General features: G+C 52.6%; 1 protein-coding gene across 1 annotated transcript; it reads right to left on the minus strand.

The window, feature by feature from the left end:
- Positions 1–168: 168 nt before the first annotated feature.
- On the minus strand, positions 169–12,652 carry TGME49_228330 (NLI interacting factor family phosphatase). The gene is made up of 15 exons (XM_018780204.1): positions 11,405–12,652; positions 10,290–10,452; positions 9,755–9,817; positions 7,962–9,261; positions 7,526–7,598; positions 7,150–7,213; positions 6,700–6,873; positions 6,079–6,196; positions 4,887–5,508; positions 3,734–4,296; positions 3,220–3,363; positions 2,688–2,731; positions 2,287–2,327; positions 1,417–1,505; positions 169–1,083 (listed from the first exon to the last, which is right to left on the minus strand). The coding sequence occupies exons 1-15, from the start codon at positions 12,169–12,171 to the stop codon at positions 611–613; spliced, it is 4,698 nt and encodes a 1,565-aa protein (XP_018636099.1). The 5' UTR covers positions 12,172–12,652; the 3' UTR covers positions 169–610.
- Positions 12,653–12,751: the final 99 nt, after the last annotated feature.

Genomic DNA, 12,751 nt, shown 5'->3' on the forward strand with positions numbered 1-12,751 from the left:
GAGTTGGAATCGCGTGAAGCCGCGTTTCGGTCGCAGTTGCACCTCTGGAGAAGCAACCGACGTCGACGCGTTTCTTTCGGCGAGAGAGCAAACGGCGCATGCGTCGTCGAGTCCCTAGGAGAGAAGCCAGAAAGTGACATAACTTCAGTGTTTCTGTCGTTTGACATTTCCACTGGTTCATCCCACGACGCGCGTCCCTCTCGGCGCGGACTGCCTGCCTGTGCAGCCGACGACATGACAACTTGAATGCAAGGAAAAACGAGCATATGTATTCATCGACGCAACCAGCGCGATGAGACTCAAAGGAACTCTATCCATCTTCAACATGCAGACAAGCCTCGGGCACCCTTTGTTTCTTCCGCGTTCCTTCGCTCGCTCTTGAGCTGGCTCATTCTCTCCTCCACTCTCGTCTCAGCTGGCTCCTTCGTTCTCTCACGCCTCTTTCCACTCCGCTGTCCCTATTGATTTCTCGTTGGGCTGTTCGCCGGCTGCATCTGCACCATTCTTCTTGTTTCTGTCTCTGCGTCTTTGTCTCTCTCTCTCTCCCCGTCTCTACAGATGCGCGGCTTCCGGTTCGTCGCTTCTTTCGACGAGGGTGGCTTGGGCGCTCCTACGCCTTTCGCTCTGCGACTTTCTTGGCAGCGTTCGCGCCGCCTCCTTCGTCTTGTCCGTGTCTGTCTCCCTCGGATTCTCTGAATTCCAACTGCGCATCTCCGTTCGACTCCGCTTTCTCGGCCTTCTCGCTTGCGCTCTCGTTCGCCTCCTCGAAGGCCTCCTCCCAAAAGGCATCCCAGCTTCGAGCTGTCTCCTCGCTCTCTTCCTCGTTCGCTTCTTCCGCCTTCTCCTCCTGCGCCTCCTGCAGGCTGTCGACCGCTTGTTCTTTGCCCTCGCGCAGCGTAGCGAGCTCGTGCAGTCTTGCGGCTGGCGCGGGCAAAGATTCAGCGGTTCGATGGTTGGCGGCTTCCCCAGGTCGCGCGTCCAGACGCGCCTCCTCTGTGGAGTCCGTCAGCTCCCGCAGCCGCGGTGCCTGACATTCCACCAGCCGCGTCTCGACCAGAGCCTCCACGGCCTCGTACGTCGCCTCTGCCAAGAGATTGAGGAAGCAAAAAGCCACTAGGGAAGAGGTCGCGAAAGCCGAGAAGAAGGGGAACAGAGACTCAGCACAGAGGGAAGGCCCGGAGAGGCAAGGCTTGGTGAAGGCGCAAAACAGTGAAAAGCGAGAGACACAAAGGCGACAAGAGACGGAGAAAAGGCACCGCAGAACCGGCCGAGCAGGCGCTGCGCAGGCGAGAGTGCGTAGGGAGAGAGGAGAGCGTGGAAAGGTCATGCGAACGAAGATAGAGCGAGGAACATGGAGAAACAATCGAAGAAAAAGTGAAGGACAGACAGCTGAGGCTATCCGAAACGCAAACTTACCCGTAGGCGGCTGACAGTCTGGCACCTCCCAAAAACTTCGGTAGCGGCCCTCGCAGCGTCGAAACTCGAAAGGCGCCTCGTCCGGTCGGCTGGAAAAGAAAACGGAATGGAAGAAGAGAACCACTCAGACTGGCGGAAAACCAGGAAGAGTCGAAAAGAGGACATGAACGAGAACAGGAAAAAATCTGGCAAACACAATAAGGAAAACAGCATGAAAAAACAAACTCCGAAAAAGGGAACAAAAAAGAATAAGAATAAGACAAACATGAAGAGCAAGAAGAATAAAACGGGAACGCGAAAAACGAAAAAACAGAGAGCAGAAAGGCGAACGTGTCGAGAGAATAAACGGTTCCTGCAAGGGAAATGCATTCCCCTGTCGGATTTGACAAAAAACCAGCTCTCCAAAAAGCATTTCTCGACACAAATACATACATACATATATATGTACGTATATATATGTACATATGTACACATATATAGAGATGTAAATACGTATGTATAAACATATATATGTAGGGATGCACACATATACATGTACAGATCCAGACAGTGAAATGTGAATCTGTCATTCTACATGCGCCTCATAGTTTCCCAGATGCCGAGATGTTTGTCTGTCTTTCTATCCGTCCTACCTGTACCAATGCAATATATATATATATATATATATATATATGTATACGTCTGTCTCTCTGTATATAAATGGAAGTCCTTCAATCTGTCTACGTCGGAGTGAGTTCCCGGCGCTCCATTCCGCCGCGTTGGTTGCAGCACCCGGGGGCGCTGTGAGGAAGCGGCTTCGAGCGGCTCAGGTCCATTTGCTTTTCTGCGTACGGTTTCAACGCGCATTGCTTTTCGCGTCAGAACGCTTACCTCCACGTGTATAAGGCCTTCTCCAACCACATGATGTGAGGCTGCGATCCGAGAGAGAAGAAAAAGAACGGACAGAGCGAAGATACACGAGGCGCGTGAAGCTGCACGGTTTCTGCGACAGGGCGAACGGACGACTGCAGACAGAGGAGGCGCTGCTTCGACACAAAGGCGCCCAAGAATCGAGCAGCGCGCAGAGGGCATGCGGCTCACGCGAGGGAGCAATGGCGCACACCGCAGACCGAGCTGGCAGAGCGGCGAAGAGTGAGACGCGACGGCAAGCGAGAAGCGAGCCAGGACCGGAAGCAGCAACGCAGAAAAGACGCAACGAACAGAGCAAGGAGAGAAGAAAGCGCAGAGCAACGAGCAGAAGAGGAGAGAACGAAGACAACAGAAAGTCTCACTCGGTGGATCTTTAGGCCTCCGGCTTGATTGTACTTGTCCGTCACTGCACGGAGGCAGAACAAAAAAAGGAGGAAACAAAACAGTAAGAAGTCACTCGCTCAAAACGAAAACCACCGTCAAACCCCAAACACATAAGAAAAATCGAGTGGATATCCACTGTTGTTTCCACACAAACCTTTCCCTGCTTTAACGGCGGCATTCGCTTTCTATACTAACTCTAAATGCGCATCGACCTTCATATATATATATATATATATATATCTGCAAGGGTAGAGTTATCTCCACCGAGGTGCATGTAAGAGCGCAGACGTCGACAACGGACGTCTTTTCGAAGCTGGGTCCCCGTGCAAGTACGTGGAGGCGAGACCAGACGAGCCTTTGTGTCGATCTGCGATTGAGGTTGTCTTTCCTCCCCGCGAAGGTGAAGGTCGCGTTGCCCTGTGTTTTCTTTGCTCGGCGTTGGCGACCAGCCTTTTCTGCCCTGCGACTTGCAGATCGCGGTTTGCCCTTGAGATGGCTTCTGCGTCGTACCCTTTGTGCAGAGAAGGTGAGTGACTGAAGAGTGGAAGAAGTCGACGACGTTCGCGCCCAACATGGCGGCGAGGCGCGCGAGGTCGGTCTGCGTGAAGCGCGCCAGCTGCTGACCCTGTACTCCGGAGGAACTGAGCGTTACGCCTTGAAGAGAGAAACGTACAAAAGGAGAAGGAAAAGCGCGAGACCTCGAGGAGCGAAGGCGGAAGCACAGCCCACAGGGCGGCGCGAGCGGCGCATCCAAAGACGAACGCTGGATGGCGAGAAGAAGAGACAATTCGAGACGGGGATAGACAATATTTGAGACGAGAAAACGGCCGCAGCAGAGAGCTGAACAGGGAAGAGCGCATCGGCGCGAACGCCGGAGAACGGAGAGAGACGAAAAGGCAGAAGCGAGAAGAAGAAGAACAAGACATACGAGAGTGGAAAGAAGAGAACCCCGCACGAGAGAGAGAACGAGAACAAGCGGAAGAGACGCCGAGATGTGAGGAGAGAGAACAGAGAGGAGAGTCACCTTTGAGTGTCTCGCCTCGAACGGCGTCAAGGATCCATGCGACGTTAGGCAGCAGGTGGAGAAACGACTTGGTCGCCTCGGGAGTCCAGAAAGTCTTCTCTGCGTAGGCTTCTTTCCTCTGCTCTCCGCGACCGTTCTTCACGTCGCCATCCGAGGCCTTCGCAGCACTCGCCCAACCAGACAAGCAAGTCGGAGCAGGGACAGCAGAGAAGGAAGAAGAAGCGACAGACGAAGCGCAAGAAGAGGGAGAGAGCGGAGAGAAGAGAGACGCAGCTTGCGCAACGCGGTCTGCTGCGCGGAAGAAGATGCGATGCACCACTCCCAACATGTGAGAGAGGTAGAGCAGCTGTCGATCTGAGTCTTCAACAACCGTCGGCTTGAAGAACGGCGCTGAATGCGGAGAACAGGAGACATGCGACGAAGCCGAAGAAGGAGCCGAGGACGAACTGGAAGAAGCGGAAGCGCGAGAAAGAGAGTCGGCAAGCGCTCTAGAGGAGGTGACTGAAGAGTGCGGCTTCTGCTTGCGGGTGCGAGACCGTCGCGACGCAGGAATTGGAAAGCCTCTGAAAGCGCGGAAACGCGAAGAGACGGTCGAGCGTTTTCACGAAGAGACCCAGCAAGAAACGGGCAGAAGGAAAGACGCAACGCAGCCGGTGAAACACCGCAAACGGTGGGAAGAAGCTGTCCAGCAAAACATGATTTCCTACCGCGCCCTGAACGGCTTTACGCGAGGTCACAACGGTGCATGCAGAGTGTGTGGCGCGTCGACGAGGACCCACAAAATTCAGAAAATGTCGGCAACAAGCGGAGCGATTTGACGACCCGTCAGGCGAAGAAGCAACAGGCAATGAGGCTCCAAACACAACGAGCGTTCACGGAGTCTCTTCTCTGCTGGTGCCTCAAACCGAAGCGCATCCAGACTCCGTTTTCCTTACGCTGGACAGCTACCTCTAGTGGCATAAGCGATGGAGACACACGCACAGCGCACTGGCATCTACAGATTTATAAATAAATACCTACATACACATATACACAAATATACAGATACACATACACATATATAAATATATGATTGTCGAGACTCTTTGAAGGAATCTTTGCATATACATGTCCATAAATTTGCGGATGTTTAGGTATTTCTTCCGGCGCTCACTCCTGGTCAACATGTCGGACATGCCCACTCGGCTCTGGCGCAGATTCTGCCTCAGATCCAGCCTCGACTTTCAGGCGCTTTGCCTCACTCGTCATGCACGGTGTTGAGAACTCTTTGTACGAAGCAGAAGACGCAGAAGCAGAAGAAGACAAAGGAAAGGAAGAAGAAGATGATGAAGAGGGCGAAGAGGTGGACGTCGACGTCGAGGAAAGAGAGAAAGGGCAGGAAGCGGACGCTGATATGCTCGATGACCCGCGAGAAGCCTCTGCTCCGCCTTCATCGGGAGTTGACGCCTCCAAGCATTCCATGCTCGCTGTGTTTTCCTCGCCATTTCTCTGCTCCTGAAGCTCGATCTTTTCCTCGCATTCGTTCTCTCTCCTCGCCTCCACTTCCTGCGCCGGCTCCTTACTCGACGTCCTGCCTGTCAGAGAGGCAGACGAAGAAGAGGAGGAAGAAGAGGAGGAAGAAGAGGAGGAAGAAGAGGAAGAAGCGGAAGAAGGGGAAGAAGAGGAGGAAGACGAAAGAGATGCTCGCGAAGGCTTCGGCGTGAGGAGCTTTTCAGACGCCCGCGACGCTTGCCCACTGCGCGCGCGTTCGCCACGGCGACTGTGTTGTTGTTGAACTTTGAAGGAACCACAAGGAAAAGTGGACAGCATGCGCGAGATCCAAAGAAAATCGACAAATGAGAAGAGCGAGACTGCAGGAACGCCCTGCGCGTCGCCGGCCTACAGCCAGGCTCACCTAATCTCTAACTGTGCAAGCAGTATCACGCATCTTTTGAAGGCAGGCATCGACGCACATGTCGACAGAGTTTTATACGTTCTTCAACATAAACGTACAAACACACCACCATATATATGTATATATATATATATATATACATGTATATCTATATATGTATATATATATATATATATGTATATCTATATATCTACATATATAGAGTAAGAGATGCCGCTAACGTAAGAGAGACCTCGAGCAGATCTGTGGTGTCTTTAGTTTTCCTTTTCGATTTGCATTTGACTCTTCCTACAATGTATCTCCAGGTCTGAATTATTGATATGCCTTTGAAGGCGTTGCCCGAGGCGCAGGGCCGATGTCGCCCAGGCGTCTGCGTCTCCGTCCAGCGGAGGCTCGGAACGCCTCACCCAAGCAGTCTAGAATCCTTTGAGAGAACATGGACGAGGCCTACCGGAAGGAAGGAAGTTGCAGAACGGCCGCGCCATGCTAAGCCACTGGGTGTAGCTGTGTGGAGAAATTCTTCGAGCATCTGCAGCCGAGACATCCGCAAAATAGTGGTATCCCTGGACCTGAAAAACCATGCCCCCACACACATGCAACAAAGACAGAAGCCAAAAAGCGCGTCTGAGCGCATGCATATCGGCACAGACAGAGTTACATAGTTATGCAGATCTACGCGTATACGCCACCATAAGCAAAGCATGCACAATCATACCGATGTACGTATATACATACATAAATATATAACCATATACATATATATATATATATGGGAATCTACATCTACAATTACGAACATGCACATATATAGATCTCTCTACCTAGGCATGCACATATACATATATATATGTATATATATATATATATATATATATATATATATGACACATAGATGTACGACCATCAAGGCTGATCTGCATATATACCTTTCTATCTCTCTCTCTATTTTTACATGACGATAAAGGTGGACGACAGTCTAGAGCAATTTCTATGCATGCATCTCGATATATATATCTGCAGAGAGAGATAGCTGGGAGAATTTGTAAGTGTGCATGTATGCGTTCGTTGTCACCTTTATGCAGCAGGGACTGTAGCGCCACATGCACTCGAGGTCATCGACGACGAGAACCATTTTTTGATCATGAGGGAAGATTCTCTCGATTGCCTTGAGGCCGTTCACAGCGTCTTGTCTGGAGAAGACGCGTCGGCCGAAGAAGCGGCGCTTGGGGTCGAGAATGCGCAAAGCCTGCGCGCCGCAGCGCATGCATACCAAGAAAGTGAAACCAGTGAAGGACCCGCACACCAGCATCGACAGAGAGAGACGGAGAGACAACGCGAGAGAGATAAAGGCATTCAGAGAAGCAGCGACGAAGACACACACGGAGTTACAGATTCTCCTCTCTTTGCCTCGCTCCGCTCTTTCTCTCCGTCTCCTGTTTCTGTCGCGTCTCCTTCGTCGCGTCTCCTTCGTCGTGTCTCCTCTCTCTTCCGTCGTTCTCTGTTTCCTTTCTCTCTCACTCACTGTCGCTGCATGCAGAGCCGTTCCCATGGTGTACATGTACAGCTCGAAGGTTTGAGAGACGCGTCTGTGCGCAGGAAAGACGAAAAAGAATTTCAACTGTCGCGGCGCAGAGTCGGATACGCGCCTCGGACAGGCCGTTCAAGTCCACGAATCCGTGAGTTGAACACCGAGACGAACGCGACCAGCAACGGACTCGCGCGCTGTGATGTGCAGACTGTTTGCCTCAGCTCCCTCTTTGTCGATTCCGCACCGCAGATATGGAGCGCTGGGGATCCAGGCGCTCAGGACGCACTGGTGGTGATCAGACGGCGGCTGAAGTTCGACCCTCTGTTTGGCATAAGAAAATGTCTCGTCTTTTGCCCATGGGCGTCCTCACCTGAGGAAGTCCAGACAGCCTGGACGAAGCTTGAAAAAGGTGATATGTTGCTCGCTAGGGAGAGGCAGAGCGCCTGAAGGAAAAACAGCAGTCCTCGCGTGAGAGAACAGATGAAGCAGGCAGACGCGCGGTGGAGACTGCACTCTGGTTCACCCTTCTCCAGCTCGCTACGCTTCTGAGTCGCTGACGGTCGTTCTTTCTCTCTGGCTCGCTTTGCCTGTCCTTGTGCCCCTCAGTGTTGCCAGCTCTGCTGTTTTCTCCTCTTCGCGAGAGAACCATCTCTCATCTCCGTCCCTCTTCGATCTCTTCCTCCCTCCGCCTTCTCTCCACTCGGCTCCCGCTGCCTCTCTTCCTCCGTTTCTCCTCGCGTTTCCCCCAGCGCTTCTCGGCTGCGCTTCTTTTCCAGTCGACCTCCTCTCCTGCTTGCCTCGCTGACCTGCCTCATGGCGAGAGGCTGGGCGCCGCCATCCCTCTCGCGCGCGTCTGCTGGCGCCGACAGGCGAAGCCTCAACCGCCACTCTCACACCGATAACGCTCTTTTCCAGAGTTTGCCGGATCGCCTCGCCCTCTGCGTCTTCGCGGTAGTGCGGATACTCTGTTTCTTCTTCCTTTCCTCTCCTGTCCTGCCTCGTCCTGTCCGCCTCCTTGCCATCGACGTCTCTCTCTGCGTCCATATCGCCAACCGTCTGCAGCGCTTCTCTCGCTCCTCTCTCAACTGGCTTGGCTTCCTCATCGCGGCTTGCTCCGAGTCCTGCGTCGCCTCTCTCCTCGCTGCTTTTCGCTTCCTCACTTCTCTCGCGGTCCTCTCCAACAGATGCTTCCTTTGTCTTTCCTTCCCCTGCAGAAGACACACATTGTTCGTTTCCTTCCGCGCGAGTTGGGAAACACACATCAACCCAGCGCGAGAATTCCTCGGCTGTCGGAGTCCAGAAGCCTCTCCTCAATGCCCAGGGCGTCCCCCTTGACGCCTGTGTCTCTCCATGGACGGAAGACTCTTTTCCTTCGCGTTCAGGTCTCCTCCCTTCGCGTCCGCCTCTTCTCCTCTCTCGTCTTCCTTCTCCCCTCTCTCCTCTCTGCTCTCCTCTCCCTTCGCCTCTGTTTCCGCGGCTCTCGCCTTCCTGCTGGACTCTGAGCTCGCCGCGCTCCTTCATTGACGCGTCGCGTCCGTCCGCCGTTCTTGCGTCCTTCGCTTCTCTCTCTGGGTCTCTCGTCTCTCCCTCTCCTTCCCTCTTCTCTCGCTCACCCGCTGCTTCGGCAGGTTCACCTGCAGCGAGAACCGAAGAAAAGAGAGAAGAAGAGAGAGAAAAAGAGACAGAAGAAGAGAGAGAAGAAGAGACAGAAGGAACGTCTGACAATGCGAGAGACGTAACGCCTTCTTCTCCTTCCGGTTCTTCCGTTGCGCTTTTGTGTTCTCTCTGGGCCTCGCCATATACCCTTTCTCCAGAGTCTCGGTCTCCGACATCTTCTGTCTCTCCATTCGTTGTTGCGTCTCGCATGTCCTCTTCTCCGTCGCGCTGTCTCTCGCGCGTCTTGTCCGCGATGTCTCTGACGGTCGGCATCTTGGACTGGGCGGCGACGCCTGCGGACGAGATGCTGCGTTCGGGCTTCGCGGAGGAGGCAGACTTCGCCGAGGGAGGCCGACAAGCACAAAAGTCGTCCAGAAGAATCAGAGGCGGACCGTCCAGCGGAGGCAAGTCCGGAGACGCCTGCAGCAGTGTGTTGTCGAGGTCAAGGATCTGAAGTTCCAAGAGACAAGGAGACTCACGCATGCAAACAAATGGCAAGCAAAAGCTGAGGGACGAGGGGGGAGTCGACGAGTTCCAAGCACTTGAACAGAAGATCGACGAGTGACGCGGGGAAGAAACAGAGAAAGGCCGAGGAAGAAAGAGAGCCGAACGAACGAGGCAAACGCACGGTGAGACTTGAAATTCTCTGACGCACACCCGTCGGAGCGAAGCGCGAGCCGACTCCGCAGATTCTGCACTTCACCTCCAGTCCTTCCGCTCTGCGCGAGGAACGACTGCAGGTGCAGGGAGACAGTGGAACGGAGAAATGCAGACCGAACGACAGATCCAGAGAAGAGGCGAAACAGCTGCCGTGCGAAGCACGGGTCGGCGCTGGATAGACGAAGACGGAGACATACGCAGAACAACGGAACGCGTCTCGAAGAAAAGAAAGAACATGCACAGGAAAAGAGACAGAAAAAGGAAGAAAAAAGACACGACGCACCAGACAAAGCTTCCGTTTCGCGAGCAACGTCGACATTCTCTCGTACTCCATCCGCCGAGCAAACTGCAGAAAAACATGCAGAGAAAAGGAACCGAAATCACTGCTCCCGCGCTCGTGAGGTCTGCGCAAACGTTCTAGGCTTCAAGTGCAAACGCATGCCCGCCAAGGTCCTTTTGACGCTCTCCGCATCTCTGGGCCATGGACTGCATATATTCCATACTGAGATATGTAGATATATCTACTTGCTCATATATATATATATATATACGTATTTGTATGATTAAATATGTGCATCCATGCATACATCGGCATCTATCACTGCAGACGTACAAGTGAAGAGATGTACATACACACAGGTTGACATATACCCATATATATATATATATATATATGGATTGCCTGTGCATCCACGCTCATGTCATTCCATTCATAGATCTGTATATATCTACGAACGATGGTGAAAGACGCGGTTTTTCAGACGCGAAGAAGTCACCTGCAATACGTGAGCGCAGTTGAGTGTATCGTTTGCCCTTACTTCCCGATCTAAGCGAAGGTCTTTGTGTGTCGAAACAAATCCTGCATGCACGGTCTTCTCCTGCAGATGCGTCTCTCGGACTTCCACTCCACAGATGGCGCAGAGTCCACCGACGACGAGAGCGTGGGCGCATGCAGCAGGCGCAATTTCGCAGACGCATAGCCTAGGAACCAAAAACGGCAAAGCCTTCCTACACGAACCGCCTGGAGAGAAGAGGAGAAGCGCGGCTCTTCTCAAAGGCGCACAACTCTAAAGCGTGAGAAGAGACATCGCTTCCGCAAGCACAGAGTCTGCAAGCAGAGACGCGATCTTGCAGAACAACGAACACTCTGGGCGGACGCATGCAGACGAAACAGTGAGCGACCGTCAAAAAGCTCAGCGTCTACTTCCTCGCAGCCTCCAGAGAATCGCGTTTTCGAGCAGGAGCTTGAGGGCGAACGGGGAAAGCGAAAACAAAGGAAAAGAAGCTAAAAAAACAAGCGAAAGGAAAGAGAAAAGACTAAAGTAAACACAAGCACATAAGCAACGTATGCTTAACGTACAGAAACAACAAGCATCCATATATCCGAATATTCCTATGCATTTACATGCATGCATATGCATACATCCATACGCATATACATACGTCTACATAGGCACACATCCATATGCAAGCATATACATATACATACACGCATACACAAGTACATGAACCGAGCATCCAAATGCCCGCATTCATATGCATACATGCATGCATATATGTATACATGTATATGTATTTATGTATATATATGTATACATATGTATTTATGTATATATATGCATATATATAAATATGTATTTATGCATATATATGTATATACGTATATTTGTATATATATGTATATATACGTATCTATATACATACATGTATATAGACGTATATATGTGTATTTATGTAGATATATAAATATATATATATGTATGTTTGTATAGATATGTATATATTCATTGAGGGAGGAGGATGGGAACACTGGCAGGCATGCAAATGTGTACAGAAGTAAGAGGTCAAAGTGGAATTGTGAAGGAAGCTTTTCGCTTTGCTGTGGAGCACGGTACGCCAGGAAACGAGCGACAGGGAAAAAGAGAAAACTTACTCAGCGTCGCGGATTTCAGATCCGCCAGGAATGGCGAGGCTGGCGACGCGGCCTGCCACGGGCGCGGGCAAGTCGAAGCACCGCAGGGCATCGTCTTTTTCTTTTCCCTGCGAGTCGCGCAAGCCTTTCGACGATTTCTCGCCGTCTTTGTCTGAGACGACAAGACCATCCTCCGCCACCCTCTCCGCACCTGCCTCAGCAGACTCGCGAAGCGAATCTGAAGCGGAGGGAGAAGAAGAGCGAGGAAAAGAAGGAGAGGGAGAAGAAGGAGAGGGAGAAGAAGGAGAGGGAGAAGAAGGAGAGGGAGAAGAAGGAGAGGGAGAAGGATGTTGGGGGTAGAGGAGAGCAAGAGTTTGCCCGGCGACGACAAAGGCACCAGGCTGCACCATCCATTTGAGAGTGAGGGGAAGCGACAGAGCGGTCCTGCGAGGGAGGAAGACGCGTTCGAGTTTTTCTTGCTCTCTACAGGCTTCCAGCGCATTCGAAGAAGGTTTTTTATCGGGGACGAGGGCATGCACCCGCGGGGAGAAGGCAGAGGAAGAAGATGCGGCGACGGCAGAAGCAGAGGAGGCGAAAAAGTTTTGACACGGGGGTCTCGACGACTGCACCATGTAGGTTGCCGAGGACGTCTCCGTTCGAATGGAAGGGAGGAGCGCAGGTTTCTTCTCCGCTTTCATCTCCTCAACAGACCGGAATCGTTTCTTATCGCTTCGCTCCACCTCCCCAAGCAGGCGGCTCGCGCCCCCCGAGACGCCGTCCGTCTCCATGGCTGCTCTGCCCTCGCCTGGAGGTCGTGGAGACGAACGGAAGAGCGTCTTGCCTCCCTGGATGTCTGTGCAGATGCAAGCACACAGAACCTCTGCATGCGCTCCGCGAAACAGTCATAATTACACATCCGCAGGTTTGTGTCCTTCCATCGAGGAAGGGCAGACGAAATGACGGTGTCTGGCGCTGTCGCCTTCGGGAACGAACGGCGAGAAGAAGCGAGGAAGCCACCGACGCACCAGTATCCTTGCTTCGGAGGCGCGCTTCCGTCGAGGCAAGCAGGAGGCCTCGCGCGAGAAGAAAAGGAATGGAGCGAAAACGGGGACAAGAGAAAAGACAAGAAGCGGCACAGCGCAGCGGCGACAAGAGAAGCGAAGACGGATGTCAGCCAGAGAGAGCTGCGTGAGAGAAACGAACAGAAGACGAGAGAGAAGGAGAACAATGCCAGCTTTCTCTCCGGCAGAAAGAGCGGGGAAAAGGAAAACAGTACCGTGGACAAAAAAAAAGAAGCGCCTGTCGTCACCGAGGCGCTGGCGTCGCCAGAGTGTATGTACACATGCAAACGAAACTGCATGCGCGCGG

This window comes from Toxoplasma gondii, chromosome X (genome assembly GCF_000006565.2).
Source record: "Toxoplasma gondii ME49 chromosome X, whole genome shotgun sequence".
Taxonomy (NCBI): domain Eukaryota; phylum Apicomplexa; class Conoidasida; order Eucoccidiorida; family Sarcocystidae; genus Toxoplasma; species Toxoplasma gondii.

Excerpts from the sequence above, each read along its gene's own strand:
- TGME49_228330 (XM_018780204.1), bottom strand. The coding sequence starts at position 12,171 with ATGGAGACGGACGGCGTCTCGGGGGGCGCGAGCCGCCTGCTTGGGGAG. Across the intron at positions 10,453-11,404 it reads TCTGAAATCCGCGACGCTGA|GCTATGCGTCTGCGAAATTG; the intron begins GTAAGTTTTCTC and ends TTTGGTTCCTAG. Across the intron at positions 2,732-3,219 it reads TCACCTTCTCTGCACAAAGG|TGACGGACAAGTACAATCAA; the intron begins GTACGACGCAGA and ends GCCTCCGTGCAG.